Source organism: Oryctolagus cuniculus, chromosome 5 (genome assembly GCF_964237555.1).
Source record: "Oryctolagus cuniculus chromosome 5, mOryCun1.1, whole genome shotgun sequence".
In the NCBI taxonomy this organism is placed as follows: Eukaryota; Metazoa; Chordata; class Mammalia; order Lagomorpha; family Leporidae; genus Oryctolagus; species Oryctolagus cuniculus.
Genome location: NC_091436.1, coordinates 134871852 through 134889263, shown reverse-complemented (window position 1 = coordinate 134889263; position 17412 = coordinate 134871852). Strand labels below are relative to the sequence as shown.

The 17412-nt window shown below is 62.1% G+C and overlaps 1 protein-coding gene across 3 annotated transcripts in view; it reads left to right on the top strand.

The window, feature by feature from the left end:
- PACSIN1 (protein kinase C and casein kinase substrate in neurons 1) overlaps nucleotides 1-17412 on the top strand; it is a 56268-nt gene that overhangs the window by 32405 nt on the left and 6451 nt on the right. The window contains exons 1-2 of one of the 3 annotated variants that reach the window (XM_017345051.3): nucleotides 6545-6576; nucleotides 16812-16935. In XM_017345051.3, coding sequence (XP_017200540.1) covers nucleotides 16873-16935 — 63 coding nt within the window. In that variant the 5' untranslated portion in view covers nucleotides 6545-6576; nucleotides 16812-16872. Of the gene's footprint in view, nucleotides 1-6544; nucleotides 6577-6642; nucleotides 6804-16811; nucleotides 16936-17412 lie in introns of those variants that run through there. The other 2 variants (XM_008262796.4, XM_017345050.3) reach the window with 2 other exon arrangements.

Sequence of the window (17412 nt, the reverse complement as noted above, 5' to 3'; positions counted from 1 at the left end):
CCCATCCACTAGTTCACTCCCCAAATGCCCAGAATCGTGGGGACTAAGCAAAGCTGAAGCTGGGAGCCAGGAACCCACTCTGGGTCTCTCCATGTGGGTGGCAGGGACCCAAGTACCTGGCCATCACCTGCTGCCTCCCAGGGTGAGCATTAGCAAGTAGCTGGAATCAGGATGGGAGCCAGGACACGAACCCAGGCTTCCCATATGGAATGTGGGCAACAACTCCCATTCCTGACCTCAGTTTTAATTCCATTTCTCACTGGGGCCAGAGCCAGGAACTCAGCCCAGGCCTTGCACAAGGGTGTGAGGAACCCAAGCACTTGGGCCATCGCTCCTGCCTCCCAGGGTCTGCACAGGTGGGAAGCAGGAGACAGGCGCTCATGCTGGGAACTGAACAACTGCATGACAGTGTAGGCCATGGAGGGGGTTCTCTCCCAATGGACTGAGTGCTTGCTCCTGGCTTTTCTCTGCGTGTGCTTTTGATTTCTGTCATTAATGTTCTGTAGTTCGCAGAGTGCAAGTCTTTCATCGTGTAGTTAACGTATTCCTATCTTGAAGCTACTGTCTTTTTATTTATTTATTTTACTTATTTGAGAGGCAAAAAGAAAGAGACAGACAGAGACCTGCCATACACTGGTTCACTCCCCAAAGGCCTGCAATGGCCGAAGCCGGGAGCCAAGACCTCCGAGCGCATCTCCCGCGCGGGGGTGGGCACCCCGCCCCCTGAGCCGTCACTGCCGCCTCCCGGGGTGTGTTCTCACTGTGTGTGGAAGCAGAGTGAGGTCCGGAGGTCCCGCCCCGTGGAGTGGGGTCTTGGTTGTTGCTGTGTAGAGTTCCTCCGTGCGGTCTGCTCAGAATGGACTCCCACTCAGCAGCGAGGGAGCGAGCGACCCCCACGGCGTGCGGCGGGCCATGCGGCTTGCTTTTCAGCAGGTCCTCCATGGGTGGGCGTTCATCGCGCTTCCAATTTGGGGCTATTCACAACAAAGCTGGTGTGAACACTCCTGGACCTGTGTTTTAGTGACAGCAAGCGCTATTTATATATTTATTGGGAAGGCAGAGTTACAGAGACAGAGGGAGGGAGAGAGCGAGCGGGCTTCCGCTGGCTCCGACGAAAGCAGGGAGATTTTGCAAACGTGTACTGGGTCCTCTCTTCTTGCCGGGGAGCTTCCCTTGGAGCCTAGGATAAAATCCAGTCTTCGCCGCCCGCCGTGCGTTGGCGTGAGGCAGACTCTGCCTCTTCTTTGTTTCGCCTTCTTGACCCCTCCCCCCGTCTGGCTCATTCCACCTGCCGCCCGTCCACCTGCCCCTGCCCAGCCCCCATCTGTCGTCCACCTTGGGTGCCTGGCCTCCTCCTCGCCCTGCCCTCTGCCGTGAGCACGCGCTTTCCACATGGCTCCCCCTGCGCCCAGCTGCCCTTTGTCAGGCCTCCGCTCACTCCCTGTCCCTGTAACCCACATGGTTTCTCTTCTCACAAGCCCCCTCAGTGCTGTCAAGTTTTTGACTGGCGTATGGGACCTGCGCACTCTGATGGGCGCAGGGCGATGCTTGAACACAGGTGGGCAGCGCCCGCAGATCAGACCCAGCCACGGACCTTTCCCTGCGCTGGGAGCCTGGCCGGTTCTTCGTGCAGTGGACGCCTGGGGTCCCTGTGCTGTGGGACACAGGACCTACCCCTCCCATCTGACCGCTTCAGCAGCCCTCAGCCAACTTCCTGCTGTCTCCGCCTTTCCCGCCCCTGTCACCACGCTCCTAAGCTCTGATGGACTTAACGTCTACACACACACACACACACACACACACACGCATACACACACACACACACACAGAGAGAGGGAGCATGTGGCGTTTGTCTTTCTGACATGTTATTTTTGTTTTAAAAACACTATTTAGGGGCTTGCTCTTTGTTGTAGTGGGTAAAGCCACTGCCTACAGTGCAGGCATCCCATATGGGCACCGGTTCAAGTCCCAGCTGCTCCACTTCCGATCCGACTCTACTATGGTCTGGGAAAGCTGTAGAAGATGGCCCAAGTCCTTGAGCTTCAGGGTCACCATGTGGGAGACCCAGAAGAAGCTCCTGGCTTCTGGCCTAAGATCAGCCCAGCTCTGGCCGCTGCAGCTATCTGGGAGTGAACCATTGGATGGAAGACCTCTCTCTCTCTCTCTCTCTCTCTCTCTCTCTCTCTCTCTGCCTCTCTGTAACTCTGCCTTTCAAATAAATAAAAATAAGTCTTAAAAAAAAAAGCAACACAATTTGAGAGAAGGAAGAGAGAGACAGACGAAGATCTTCCATCTTCTGGGTCACTTGCCAAATGGGTTACAAGGGTTGCCATTAGGGTAAGCCAAAACCAGCCGCCAGGAACTCTATCCAGATCTCCCTCCAGTGGGTGGTGAGAGCCCAGGTACTTGCGCCTCACCTGCTCCCTCCCTGGAAAACCTGGCGTCAGGAGCTGGGCCAGGGTCTGGGACGCAGGAACCTTTACTGGCTGGGCCAAGCGCCTGTCCCCGACATGTCATTTTTCCTGACGGCACTTGACCTTGCTTATTTGTTGTGCATTCTCCCCTTTGCCACAGACATCCGTGAGGTCATGAGCGCTGTCTGGACACCTAAAGTGTCCCACCCTAGAGGACTGCTGCACATAGTAGGTGTTCAGGAAGTGCCCGTTGAACCTGCTCAAGAAGCAGAACTGGATTCAGTCAGATGCACCTCCCTGTGGAGGCCTCTCTTCCTGGGCTCTCTGGGGATCGTGTGGAAATGCAGACTGCCATGCGGGAAGACTGAGGGGGACCTGACTGCGGGTCCTTGGAGTCGGGCTTTGAGTAGCGAGACCTTACCTCAGTCGCCACACCTGTGAAATGGCTCACTGGGAAACCAGTGCGGCACTTACTCAGTGAGCAGCCAGTGCCCTCCATGGGTCCTGGTCAGGGCCCTGCACACTTCTCCCTCCCCATCCCGGCGCCCTCCCATGTGTCCAGTACCCCTGCCGCGCCTTCCTGCAGCCTTGCCTGTTTTGGCCCCAAGGGCTGGTCAGCCCTGCCCGTTGCACAGAGGTCGGGGATGACTCGGGCATCGTGGCAGTGGTGGGAACATTATGCAAATGGTGCAGGTAGCAGCTAAGGAGCTCTGGCTGTGTGAGCCTGGCCCTGGGCTGTGTGGGTCACTGTGGGAGCTGGGGAGGTGCATGGAGTGCTCGTGCGGTTGGGCGAGGAGGCAACGAGTGGGTGACAAGCGGGGGCGTCTCCCTGTGGGCACAGGGACAGTAGAGCAAGCCACCCCCTTGGTTTGCAGGCTGACAGGGCCTATGGGGCTGGGATATGGTCAAGATCTAGATCTGGAGGCTGGCATTGTAGCATAGCAGGTAGCTACTGCCTACAGCACTGGCATCCCATATGGGTGCTGGTTCATGTCCTGGCTCCTCCTCCACTTCTGATCCAGTTCCCTGCTAACAGCCTGGGAAAAGCAAAGGAAAATAGCGCAAGTCCTTGGGGCCCTGCACCCATGTGGGAGACCTGGAAGAAGCTCCTGGCTCCTGGCTTCAGCCGGGTCCAGCCCTGACCATCGCACGGATGGGAGATCTCTCTTTTTGTCTCTGTGTCTCTCTGACTTTCAAATATATAAAGCTAAAGAAAAAAAAAAGAGATCTAGATCTGAGGTCAGGCCTGGGATGTGTGTTGCAGGAGGGTTGGGGGTGTCCCTGGACCTGTGTGGGACCTTCAGGTGAGGGGCAGAAGGCTGCAAATGGCAGCTCTAGGCCCGCCCAGCAGTGCACATGGCAGATGGGGCCAGGTGGGGGTGGCAGTGGGGGTTGGGCAAGGAAGGAGGGGTTGACAGAAGGGGTCAGCTGCTCCCACAGGGCCTGTCTGGGACGGGTGAGTGTGGGAGAGAGTCGGGGTCTGCCAGGCAGCAGATGGGGCTGGGTCAGGCTCACTGAGGGGTGGGGCGAGGCAGCTGTCTTTGGTGTCCCCAAAGGGAGCTGGCTCTTAAGGAGAAAGCTGATAGGGCCAGGGGCCCGCAGGTGGGCAGGACCCGGGAACTCAATCCCTCCTGCCCCTAGCAGAGACCTCCTCCCTCTGCAGGGAGCCACCTGCTCCTCTGCTGAGGCCTGGGGACAGCCATGACTGGGAGGCCCCTGGAAGGTCATTTTGGGAGTCTCCCTGCCCACCACTTGACCTGAGCTTGGCTCAACGTGCCTGTGAACTGAGGATAAGGGGCAAACATGGCTGTGACGCTTTTTTTTTTTTTTAAGATTTATTTATTTGAAAGGCAGAGTTACCAAGAGGCAGAGGCAGAGACAGAAAGGTCTTCCATCTGCTGATTTACTTCCCAAATGGTCACAACAGCTGGAGCTGGGCCAGTCTGAAGCCAGGAGCTTCTTCCTGGTCCCCAACGCTGGTGCAGGGCCCCAAGCACTTGGGCCATCTGCTACTGCTTTCCCAGGCCACAGCAGAGAGCTGGATCAGAAGTGGAGCAGCGGGACTAGAACCGGTGCCCATATGGGATGCCAGCACTGCAGGTGGCGGCTTTACCCGCTACGCCACAGTACTACAACACTGGTCCTGGCTCTGAAGCTTTTGTAACTGGATGGCTGTGGCTGTGCCTCTCAGCCGGATCTCCCGTCAAGGGGTCAGTGTGCAGTGGTGGCAAAGGTGTGCCTGCTGGAGGGGCCAGACCCTGGCCCAGCTCTTTCCTGCCTTGCTCAGAGCCTCTTTTCCTTCCCTTTCCTGAGATTCACATACGTATTTATACGGCAGAGCTATAGAGGGAGAGAGAGAAGTCTTCCATCTCCTGGTTCATTTCCCAAATGGCCACAATGGCCAGGGCTGGGCCAGGCAGAAGCTGGGAGCCTGGAACTCCATCTGGGTCTTCCACGTGGGTGCAGGGGCCCAGGCACTTGGACCATCTGCTGTTACTTTCCTAAGTGCATTGGCAGGGAGCTGGATCGGAAGTGGAGCAATCAGGACTTGAGCAGGCACCCCTACGGGACGCCAAAATGCCGGCCCCAGAAACTTTCTTAACCAGTTGATCCAGTGGCCTCTCTCTGGGAGGATGCTGTGACATCCAGAGACACTGCAGGAGAGCCCCTGACTGGGACCAGCGTTCAGTAACCCACCAGGCGCAGCCTCCAATGCAGGCAGGGCCTTTGCTTTGCCTGTAGCGTCTGGAGCGGTCTCTGGCACTTGGTGGGTGCCTAGTGAATGTCCCATTTGCTCTCTGCCAGGACGATTTCCGCCACCCGTCTCCCACACTGGCACACTTCCTGCAGTCAGGCCATGGCTTAGTCCCACCAGCAGCGGTTAGGACTGGGAGCCGTCTTCATGGTGGGCCTGGAAGAGGCTGGCATCATTACTAAGGAGTGGATTTCTGCTTGAGTTCTGGGGGTTTCTGCTGCTTTCCTGTTTGTACCTGCCCTCTCTGGGGGTGTGGGGTCCCTGAGAATTACCCTGGCCTGAGACTCAGAGGACAGCGTGTTCCACGGGGCCCACTGAGTATTGCAGGTCCAGGTCCCTACTCCTTTCTCCTGCCCCACCCTGGAATCCTGTCTAAGGAGTGAAGGGCCATTTTCCTCTATTCCATCTTTAACTCCAAGCACCGGGCGGCTGTAGCGGGTGGGGGTGGGGATACCTGCATCCCCTTGGCTAATGGGTTCCCGGCAGGATCTGGTGTGTGCAGGAGAATCTTCAGCTTGAGGGTGGGGGAGAGTGGAGCCTGTGCACCCCCCTCCCACTCCCCTCCAGCGCTGTGGGCAGATTAGTGCCGGGTCCCTGGGTGGGCTGAGCACACCTGAAATCCTCTCCTGGAAGGGCAGGCTCAGGGTTCAACCCCCTGCTTGGGCACTTGACTTCTCTGTGAGATGTGGGAGCCCCTCCCGTGGGGGCCGTTGGGGGAGGGGCGGGGGGCTCCAGTGAGCAGCTGTGAACTTGTGTAGGAAGCGTGTGTGTTGCATCTTCTGGATCCAGGTAGATGTGTGTTGCTGATCATCTTGCAGTTGTGTGTACATGCGTGGGAAATGCATGTATGCAGATACATGTAACAGGCGCTGGCATGTGTAAGTGTGTTGTGGAGGTGCACGCTGGCGTGCGCTCCGTGGGCTGTGTGGCAGCCGCCGCCTGTGGGAGCAGCTACAGAGCTGGAGTCGCAGCGCCTCAGGACCGACAGCTAGCCTGGCAACCTCGGATGCTCAGAGAGGTTGTTTCACTGCTGCGGGCTGCAGCTTTCCAATCTGTGACATGGGCACGAACTCTCACAGAATGGGGCTGTGCGTAGGTGTCACGCATTCAGCCAGGCCCAGAAAAACCCGAATGAGGTAGCAAACGACGAAGCAAACCCTGTGTCGCAGAGAAGGAGCCGAGGGCGGTGCAGGGGAAGGGACGCTGGGCGCCAGGGTCTCCCCACTGGAGCGGCGGGGTGGCCACGTGAGCCTGCGACCGCGAGGTGTGTGCGTGAGCGCCCGTGCGGATGCGGCGCCGTGCGGAAGGCGGGCGTCCCCTGCTGTACGCGGGAGGGAGGGCGCGCGGCGGCGGCGGCGGCGGCGGCGCGCGGCATTGCCCGGTTGCCTTGGAAACGAGCAGAAGGAGGTGGGTGGCGGGAGGAGGCGGCGGCGGGGAGGGCGCGCGGCCGGCGGAGGGGGGCGGGGAGCGGGCGCCTGCGGCTCTGGCGCCGCTGCTGCCGGAGCGAGCGGTGCGGGGAGCCCCGGACGAGCGAGCCCCCTGCCCGCCCGCGCCACGGAGGAGGAGGAGCGCAGCCCGCCGCTCGCGGGCCGCCGGGCCCTCCGCGCGCCTGGCCGGTGTCCCGCCGGGCCCAGGTAGGCGTCCCGCCGCCCCTGCCTTCCTGCCCGCGCTGGTGGGAAGCCGCAGGGCCGGTGACCTGGGTGAGGAGTGAGGCCTGAGGGCACATCCCGAGGAGCCCGGCAGGACTGCCCCCCGCCGCCTTTCCTCCTCTGCGCCTCCTTCCTTCGCCGCCGCTGCCACAGGTCCTGACTTTGGAGACGACCCTGTCCGTCCGTGGGCGCAGCCGACCGAGGGGGCCTGGAACCTCCAGGGCCCGGCTGAAGCTATGCGGGATGGGATGGGGGGGCAAGAGACAGGCGGACGTGAAGATGTTCCCTACTCAGGACTCTGACCGGTAGCAACAATCCTTTGCCTCCCAGCCCCACCGCCAGAGCCCCCGCCCGCCCTGGGCGGCCTCAGAGCTACCATGGGTTGGAGCTCCGTGGGCAGGCAGGAGGCCCACTCTCCTGCCCGAAGCTGGGGCCCTTCTGCTGCTTGTTGGCCATGCAGACCTGGTGAACGCACCCCCACCCCCACATGGCCCGAGGGCCCCGGGGGGCCATCCCCTTGCAAGCCCCTGTCGGGGGACAGGACAGCAGGCCCCAAGATCAGGGCTGGGATGCCTGGGCCTTGGCTCCCCCTCCCTGTGGCCCTCTGCTGCATTGCTCCTGGGGACAGACTCTGCCGCCGTCGCCGCTGCAGAGCGAGGAGGCTCTGCCGGCTGCTCGGGAGGGGGTGGGGTGGGGTGCTGGGGAGGCGCTGGGCTGCTGCGCCCCCACCCTGGCCTGCCGCGCCCCCACCCTGGCCTGCCGGAGTGCACCGGGCTGGTGCACCTGGCCCAGGTTTGCAGCTAAAGGGCTTTGACTGGTATGGCATGGGGGCGTCCTAGCCTGAAAGCGGCCCAGACGGTTTCACCCCTTCCCCCCTCCCACCTGTCTCTCTCCCCAGCACCCCCTGAGAGCTTGGCTAGGTCTTTTGCTGACCCCTGGCACAGAGTGGGGGCTTCCCCTGCCTGTCGGCACCAGGCACTCGTCAGAGGACCGGAGGCAGGGGTAGGGGCAGGGGCCTGAGCTCCAGTGGGGAAATGCATCCCGAGGCCTGGGTACCACGCCTTCCCCTGGGGTCAAGGTGAGGGATGGGGGTGGGGCAACAGGGCAGGAACAGAGCAAGCAAAGCAGATCTGCTGGAGCGCACTGACACCGTCTTACGCCCCCCCCTCACCCCCCAACCTTTCCCCCTGCACCCTCCCCCAAGCCCCACCTGGATTGGGGCTGGCATCTGTCCTGCCTCCCCTCCTGCTGGCCCCAGGGCAGCCCTGGCTGACAGGAGCTGTCCCACCCCGCCAGCCCTTGCCCTCAGCACGCCCGTTCCTGGCCCCTTCCCTTTCATTTCCTTCTGCCTGCCCCGTCCGCGTCAGGATCTGTCTTTGCTCCATGTCTCTCCTACCCTCTGTGACCCTGGTGCTCCGGGACACAGCCCACAGAACGGCCTCCCGGGGTGCATCTCTCAGTCTCCCACCACTGCACACAGTGTGCCTGCAGCCCAGGGCACCTGCTTGGGAGCCTGGTCGGGACCTGGCCTCTGCCCAGCAGCCTTTTCCCAGGGAGAAGGGAGGCCCAGGGAGGCCCCTCAGGCACTCAGGCCTGGAGCTCAGCAGGGGCTGGGCCCGGCACGGGAAGGGAAACCTGGCCCCAGGTCGCCGGTGCCCGGCCTGTGAGAAGCACCCAGTGGGGTCTCGTTCGCAGGAGCCCCAGGCAGTGAGGAGCCGTCCCCAGGTGGCTCTTCGTGGGGTCCCAATGCCCCGGACACTGAGCTCCTCGCCCCCTCCCACCCCGAGCCGTGCCTCCCTGGGTGTTCCCACTCCAGAGCCACCTGCCCAGGCCTGACTCCTTGTCCTCTCCCGTCAGCAGCTCCCCTTGGCTGCTGTGTCACAGCCCTTCCAGCCTCTGGCCCCTTCTCCTGGCCACCCCCCACCCCCGCTCAGGCCCGTCTCCCCTCCCCTGGGGGACACAGCTACCTCCTGGCACATTCCTTGGCCCCTATGGCCTGCTCTTTACCCCTTCCCCCTGTAATCAGGGATCCTCTAAAACAGAGTTGGGTCACATCTGCCTCTTCTCAGACCCCGAGGTGGCTGTCATCTCGCACAGGAAGAAAAAGTCAGAAACTCGGCCTTGGACCTGGGCCCGTGTCACGTGATCTCCTCCTCTCCCCCGCCCCCTGCTCCAGCCACGAGACCTGCTTGTTCCCGGGCCGTGGCAGCCATGTGTCTGCCTCTGGGCCTTTGCACTGGCTGCTGCTTCTGCTTGCGCAGTCTGCATGGCTTCCTTCCCCTTGTCCCTCAGGTCTCTGCCTGCATGTCAGCTTCTCCGAGTGACCTGCTGTCCCCGTCCTGTATAAAACGGTAACTTCCAGCCCCGCTGTCACCCCCCCCGTCCCTTTCCTGCCCTGTCGTATTTTCATACACTTTTTAAAGATTTATTTATTTGAAAGTCAGAGTTACACAGAGAGAGAAGGAGAGGCAGAGAGAAAAAGAGAGGTCTTCCATCCGCTGGTTCACTCCCCAATTGGCCACAACAGCCAGAGCTGCACCAACCTGAAGCCAGGAGCTTCTTCCGGGTCTCCCACGTGGGTGCAGGGCTCAAGAACTTGGGTCATCTTTTACTGCTTTCCCAGGACACAGCAGAGAGCTGGATCGGAAATGGACTCGAACCAGTGCCCATATAGGATGTTAGCACTGCAGGCGGCGGTTTTACCTGCTACGTCACAGTGCCAGCCCCTACACTTTTATCATTTACTCATTTATCTGGTTTTTGGCCCTTCTGGAATGTGGGTTCCACGAGGGCAGGGAGTTTTCTTTGCTGTCCCGAGATTGACCCAAGAAGCAGGGCTGCAGTGTGACAGCTGGGTTTGCCTCGGTGGTCGGCCCTCTGCCCCTGCTGTCCTGGGGCCTGTGATTCCTTCCTCCTAGGGGACATCAGGTGGGACAGGACACACCCTGCCCTACCGGGGCCAGACAGCTCTGCCCGGCAGGCAGGGGAGGAGGGCGAGCCCTGTGCGTGCCACCCCAGGGCCCCCGAAGGGATGGCGCCCATGGCCCCTTCTTCCCACTCGGAACACCCTGCTGAGTTCCACGCTGTCAGGAAAGCACACTGCCTCCACCAACAGCTTCACCCACAGAGCGGGCAGGCCTGGCCCCTGCCCTCCAGGTGGCCACAGACGCAGTGGGCTCGGGACAGACCCGGGGCCGTCCCCTAACCCGTTCCCTCCCTGTCCCCCTCCTGGGGTGGTGTCACTTTGCAGCCAACAGGAAAGTAGGGAAAGGAGACAGGGAGGAGAGACAGCCCAGAGGAAGCTTTCGCAAGCAAGTTACGGGGCGCTCTGGAGGCTGTAGGCCTGCACTTCACCCAGCGGGGCGCCACCGCAAGGCTGCTCTTGCGGGCCCTGGGAAATAGACCCGCGTCCCCTCCATCCCAGTCCCCTGCTACCCTGCCTGGCTTTTGTCAACCGTGCTTACCACCTAATGTGGGGCTGTTCACTTGCTTCTTGGCTTTCTGCCCGCAGAGTGGAGGCTGCATCTCAGGTGGCTTCCTGGAGGAGAGAAGGCCTGGAGCCTTGAGGGAGGCCTGGGGGAAGAAAGGACGGGGAGTCACACCAGGTGTCCACGTGGGATTGGGGGGGTGGAGCAAGGAGGGGGGTGAGGGCCAGGGCACCCAGGGAAGGCTTCCTGGAGGCGGCGGGATAGAAGGCAAACAGTTTTTGGGGGTAAGGGGTGCGTGATAGGAGGGAGACAGTGCACCCAGGCAAGGGGGAGGGCAGATGGACATGGAGGGGTGGGGGGACAGCACCTTACAGCTGACCGGCTCCTCCTGGCTGCATCTGAAGTCCAGGGGTGGGGGCAGGGCAGAGTCCTTGTGGGCCCGACTCAGCACCGAGAGCCTGGCCGTCTCTGGCTGAGGTGGGGGCACTGCTGGGAATGTTCCTGGGACCTGAGACCCTGGCGGAGGGGAGGCAGCCCTGGCTTCCCATGGCCCTGTCCAGGGTTGAGCTGAGCCGGCCGCCGGGGGTCCAGGAGAGCTGGACTGGGCACCTGGGAGGAGGGCGGGGCAGGGACCCAGCGCAGGTGCATCTCGGCCCTGCCTCCTCCCTGCTGTGGGACCTTAGACAAGTTACTCGATGTCTCTGAGTCTCAGGGAAGGTGGGAAGACTTGGCCCATCTCAGTGGGGTGTGAGGATTAGAGAAAATGTGTAGGAAGAGGCTGGCACACCGTGGGTGCTCAGGTGTGGCTGCTCAGCTGACGTCAAGGCTGCGTGGAAAGGGTGTTGCACCAGCCCAAGGCTGCCCCTGGTGCCATAGGAGCCCTGGGGAAGGGGCGCCCCGCAGAGGGCAGAATTGCCATGGGGGTCAGGGAGGAGGACCCCCTGGGGCTGGACGCTGAACGTTGATGGAGATTTGGGACTTGGGGCCGCTGTTGTGGGACTCTGGCTCTTGGTCGTGTCACAGTCATCAGTGTTTGTCGACTGCCCGCCACGTGCGGGTGATCGTGTTTGGCTTCTGGGGTACAGAATTTGGCGTTTCTGTTATTTATCGAGTGAATGTTCCGGAAGGTCCTTGGCATTTATATATTCATGCAGCAAGCATGCACTGCACACTGCCTGCGTTCTGGTTGCTGCTCTGGGTGCTGGACAGCTCGGCATCGTGGGGCCGACTGAGCGGGGAGAGTGCTGAGTGCCATGGTGTGCAGAGCGTGTGCGACCGTGGCTAGGAAGAGTGATGCAGACAGGGAAGGCAGAGGGCAGGTGGGTGCTGGGGACAGGAGGAGTCGCAAGTCTAAATGGAGGACGGCGCGGGACATCTGAGCAGACCTGGAAATATGGGTGGGGCAGTCATTCCTAGCAGGGGCAAAGGCCCTGGGGTTGGAACATCAAGAAAATCAGTGGCACAGGAGGAGCATGGGAGTGGTGGGAAGTGGGGTCAGAGAGGGAGGGGTGGATCTGATGTGTGTTTTCCCAGCTTCCCTGTGGCTGCTGCTTGGGAACAGCCTGGTGGCGGAGGGGATGGGGGGCCGGAGGCAAAGCCAGGAGAGGTAGAGCAGTGGAGAGGTTGGGAGAAGGGGCTGGGTTCCTGGGGTAGGTTGAAGGTGGAGCCCAAGACCTGTGACGGGCTGGGGGGAGCCGGGGTTAAGTCCCAGGCCTGTGGTGTCAGTGGCCTCTGACGGAGGAACCCACACGGCGCCCTGATCCACGGCAGGCCTGCGCTCTCCCTGCTCACGCCTGTCCTTCCTCTGTTCCTGCCTCCAGCCAGGGGTGGACACGCACTGCGAGGGCCCCTGGCCTCCAGGCTGTGCAGAAGGCCCTGGGGCAGAGAAAGGTCACCTTTCAGCCCAGGGCTCCGTCCTCCTTGTAGGCAAGGTCAAGGTCTCGCTGGCAGTAGGTGGTGGGGCTGGGGCCAGAGCCTGACCCCTGCCGCTGCACACCCTGGGCCACGCCGTTCTCATGGTCGGGAGAGCCAGGGCCCCTTGCAGGCTCCGCAGAGAGAGGCCCGCCCTAGAAAGGGCCTGCACCCGCCCTGCCAACAACAGCCTTGGCGAATGAGAGATTGGAGCTGGCGTCTGCAGGGCGCGAGTCGTGTGCCCAGCACTGATCCCTCCCCATCTAATCCTTGCCGCAGCCCATTTTACAGATGGGGAAGCTGAGGCCCGGGGAGAGGGGGTGATGTCCTCTGGTCACATGGCTGACAGAGCCAGGTTTTTGGTTCCAGAGTCTGTCTTGTGGGCCTACTGTGTGCTCCCCACCCGCCCCCAGGGTCGGGTCCTCACTTTGCCACACTTTGGCTGTGTGACCCTGCGTTGTCTTGGTGCCAGGACTGAGAGGAAGGATTGCCGAGAGGATGAATGAGGTCGGTGTGAGGCCTGGGCGCAGTGCGTTCTCGGCCCATGCCACCCTCCTGCCCTCTCCGCCTTCCCTGCAGCCTGTCTCCTCCTGCCTCCCGCGAGGGGCCGAGTCTGAGAACTGAGTCCCATCTCGGAGCCCCTGGGCTGCCACTGTGATCCCGCCCTGCCTCGGCTGCTGCATCTGAGTGAGGATGCACGCGGGAACAGCGAGAGCGGCGCCTGGCACACAGCAGGCGCCACGTCGGGCAGCTGCCGACAGAGCTTGCGAAAGTCCACACTGCTTCCCGTAGCAGTCGTGGGCGGGGAGGGCAGTGCTCTGGGTCCGAGTGCCGCCTGCACCCTTCCCCAGCTGGCTGTGTCACTCAGGGGTCTGCAGAGCCGCAAAACCACCAGGGGACGGAGTGAGGGATGAGGCGGATGACAAATAGGTAACGGACGGATGGATAGATAAGATCGATCGGTGGATGATGTGTGATGGGTAGAAGATAGATGGTGGGTGGGTGGATGGATAGAAAGACGATCGTTAGGAAGATGGATGACAGGTGGTTTGGCGCCGTGGCCGTGGCGGCTGAGTCCCATGGGAGCCATCTTCGAGCTGGGGGAGCAGGAAAGCCGGGAGCCTGGCTCAGGCCGTGTCTGCGGACCTGGAAGTCTGGGAGCCGATGTGGAGCTCTTGGCTGAGACCAGGGGCTGAGACCTGGTGGGGGGCCGCTAGCGTGAGTCCTGGAGCCCAAAGGCCGGAGACCCTGGGGCGCTGGTGTCCAGCGGCTGGAGGAGGTGGGCGTCCCAGCGTCAGAGAGTCCGCCTCTCCTGCGCCTCTCTTTTTTTTTTTTTTTTAATTTTTTTTGACAGGCAGAGTGGACAGTGAGAGAGAGAGACAGAGAGAAAGGTCTTCCTTTGCCGTTGGTTCACCCTCCAATGGCCGCCGCGGCCGGCGCACCGCGCTGATCCGATGGCAGGAGCCAGGAGCCAGGTGCTTTTCCTGGTCTCCCATGGGGTGCAGGGCCCAAGCACCTGGGCCATCCTCCACTGCACTCCCTGGCCACAGCAGAGGGCTGGCCTGGAAGAGGGGCAACCGGGACAGAATCCGGCGCCCCGACTGGGACTAGATCCCCGTGTGCCGGCGCCGCTAGGTGGAGGATTAGCCTAGTGAGCCACGGCGCCAGCCTCTCCTGCGCCTCTCTGTTCTGGGTGGGCCCCCAGCTGATTGGATGGCGCCCACCCACCCGGGATGATGGGTATCTTTCCTCCTCAGCCCCCTGACCCAAATGCCAGTCCGTTCCTGAGACACCTGCACGGCTGGACCCGGAAACAATGCTTCACCAGCTCTCTGGGGTCACTTGCTGCTCATGACTCAGTGTCGTCATCTGTAAACAGGGTAGTAACCGTTTCCACCTGACGTGGCTCTCTCCCAGGGGATGGCGATGGCCACATTGCCATGCTGCCTTTGCTTACGTCCCCCCGTGCTTGGGGACAGGCCCCTTCACAGCACGCCCCTGCACCCATGGGTGCTGTCTGCTGTGCGGGAGCAGCCTGCGAGGGTGGTGGAGAGGCCCGGATGGGTTACGTCTGGAAACAGCATGTGCCAGGTTGCCAGTGACCACGGGGGGCTTTCGGCCACTCCAGCCTTACAGCCACGAGTGAGAGTCGGAGAGGCCACGCTGGCCTCCGGCCTCTGAGACGTGGCCTTTTCGGTGGTGGCAGCTACTGACTGCCCTCCAGGAAGAGCGTGGCATTGTCCCTGTCTGCCCCTGGCGTGGAAGCGGCAGGTGCAGGGTGGGACAGTCTGGCCCACATGCCACCTCCCTGCCTCTTCTCCTGGACCCTGCCTGAGCCCATGCCCTGCCCAGAGCCGGCTGTCAGCCCGATGCTCATCATCTCCTCTCACCCTTAAATCAGGTCAGGGCCCAGAGAGGCCATGTGACTCACCCACAGTCACACAGCAGGCTAGTGTTGGAACAAGGACCCCAAGACTGGAACTGTTTCCGCTACACCTGCTGCATCAGCCAGTACCAGGGGTGGACCCCAGCAGGTCCCACCCGCCCCAGGGCCCAGGCCCTGTCTGGAGCAGGGGAGTGCAGTCTCAGGCATCCTGCATTGCAGCCTGAGTGGCCTGGTCTTAGCTGCCCTGTCCTCTCCCTGCACGTGGCTCCCTGTCCCCCTGCTCTCCCCAACAGAGACTGGAGGGTTAAAAAAAATCATTCACACAAGCAAAATTAAAACTCTCGCTCACCCTGTGCCCGGCCACCGGTCCCCAAAGCCCACTGCTCCCCAAAGCTGCTTCACCCTCCGCCCCCGCCCCTGCTCACGTTGGTTGAGGGGCGTGGCTCTGGCCGGGCAGGGTTGGGGGCACCACCATCACTCAAGTGGTCCCTGGGGCTGAGCGTTCTGCCTTTGCCAGCCGTACTGCAGTAGCCAGCCCTGCGCATCCACAGGTTGCCGGGGCAGCCGGGAAGGCCAGTGCCTCCTTCCGGGAGGCCGCGGTCTCCGTGACTGTGTCCCTGTCTTGAAGAACTTTGCTGCGTTCAGACCCCTGCCCACCACCAGGCTGAGCAGCATCCGCTTTCCTGCCCCGGCACGGAGGCCCCTGCCCTCCGCCCGGCTCCTGCTGCACTGCCAGCCCCTGCCAGCGTACACTGGGGGGGCGCAGGTCCCCAGGTGCGGGGTCCGGCAGGACTGCGGGGATCTGGGTGGGGCTCGGCTGGAAGTTCCTGATGAACCATCCCTGCTTTTTAGTCCTCTGTGTCCTTTGTGGGGTGGACTTAAGTGAACAGTGCCAAGGACCCTCCCAGGCTACATCTCGGCCCCTTGCTGAAATCCAGCCGTCTTGCCTCCAGCCCAGCCACCATGCGTGAACTTAGGGCAAAGTTTCTCTGAGGTTTTGCTCAAAGGGCGGGAACAAATCATGTGTAGGTGCCTAAGAGGCACAAGGAGGCAAGGCTAGATCGTTACCGGGGAAAGAAAGAACCGGGCCCCGGACAGACGGGGATTCTGAGGCTGAAGCCACAGCAAGGGCTTGTCCTAGACCAATGGGCCTTACGCTGTGCCACTGCCTGAGCTGGAGAGCCAGCCCTGGATGGGCTGGGCGCTGCAGAGGCTGTGGCGGCTGGGTGTCCTCCCTGGCCTGGGCTCACGGTCCCCAAGGTTGCAGTGTAGGGCCAAGGAGGCAGCTCCCAGAGCCAGTGACCGCCCAGGATGACAGCACCTGGCGAGTGGCTCAGGCCTGGCCTCTGCTGCCTCTTTGGAAACCAGTGGCAGCAAGGTTGGGGTGGGCGTGCTCCCGGGGCCTCAGGGCAGCGCTTGGCCTACATTGGACAACTGTGATGCCTGCTGACAGATCCAGGGCGCAGCCGCCCCCGACACTCACCCGAGTGCGGTGGGCTGACCGTGGACAGAAAGCCGCGGCCAGACTCTCAGAAGTCTGTAAGCAGCTAACGGGCATTTTTGAGGCTGGACAAGAGGGCAGCCAGAGGGCATCTATGGGGCCCGGACCTGAGAGCTGAGCAGGCGCCGAGCCTGGGCCAAAGGTGGGAGGGGCCGCTGTCAGCCTCCCGGGGCGCTTAGGTCCCGGCTCCGTCAGGCCTCAGGGGCTGAGACCAGGGCCTCTGCGATGGTTTGGGCCTAGGAGTGAGCACAGGGACCTGGAAGGGTCTTTTGGGCCTGGTGCAGGGCTCTGGCTGGGGCATGGATGGGGACGGGGGCAGGGGGTGGGTAGGAGCCCCCCAGAGCACAGCAGCCGTCTGAGGGGGCAGAGTTGCAAGGCCAGCTAGAGTGTTGGTCTGGGGACTGTGTGCGGGGCATGCACATGGCGAGGCCCCGACTGCTGGCTCCTGGGAGCTGTGTGTGTCTGCCGAGCGCACATGGGCAAGTGCGTGGTCCTTGCTTCTGACTCCGAGGGTCCAGGAGCCATGAACCGTTCTAGGGGTAGGGGCCGGCCCTGGGAGGAGGCACCTGGGGGGCGGGTATGGAGGAGAGATGGGGAGGTGCGCGCAGTGTGCTACAGAGGAGCCTTGGCAGCCTCGAGGTGGCGAGCAGGAAGCCAGCCCCGGCTCCAGCGCAGGGCCCTCCGTGGAGGCCCCCTCGCACAGCAGGCCTGGACTGGAGCATGGGGGCACAGCCTCACCTCCAGGGGTCTCTCCCCTGCCCTTCCAGCCCATGAGCAGCTGAGCCTCCAGACTGCAGCCCCACTCCTGTCCGCCCCCACGGCCACACCATGTCCGGCTCCTACGACGAGGCGTCGCTGGCTCCGGAGGAGACCACCGACAGCTTCTGGGAGGTGAGGCTTTGAGGGTCCCCAGGTCCTGAGGCTCCCGCATACCCCCCACTTGCCCTGTGAGCTCGTGCCTTCTGCCCCAGCCCCCCGGGCCCCTCCAGAGCCACGAGGTGGGGGTAGGATACTCTGCACGCAGAGGGGTGCTGTGGCATTTCCCCCGTGCAGGCAGCCCCCTCCTCACCGTGTCCAGAGGGCCCTGGTGCAGATCCGGGGGCTTCACAGCTTACGCTGCCCCTCACCCCGTGCCGTGGACACACAGAGGTGGAGTGAGCTCTCAGGGCCCCACAGCCAGAAACCCAACACAAAAACTGCGAAGCTAAATGAATACGTGCTTAATGAGACGTCTGCGGAACACGTCACGAAGCCTTGGCTCGACTCGATGCTCAGATGAGTCCATGTAATACAATGGATGGAGCTCACGAGAGCCACATCAATCATTCCTCCCGGGCCAAGTTCAAATTCTAAGTCTCCCTCTCATTT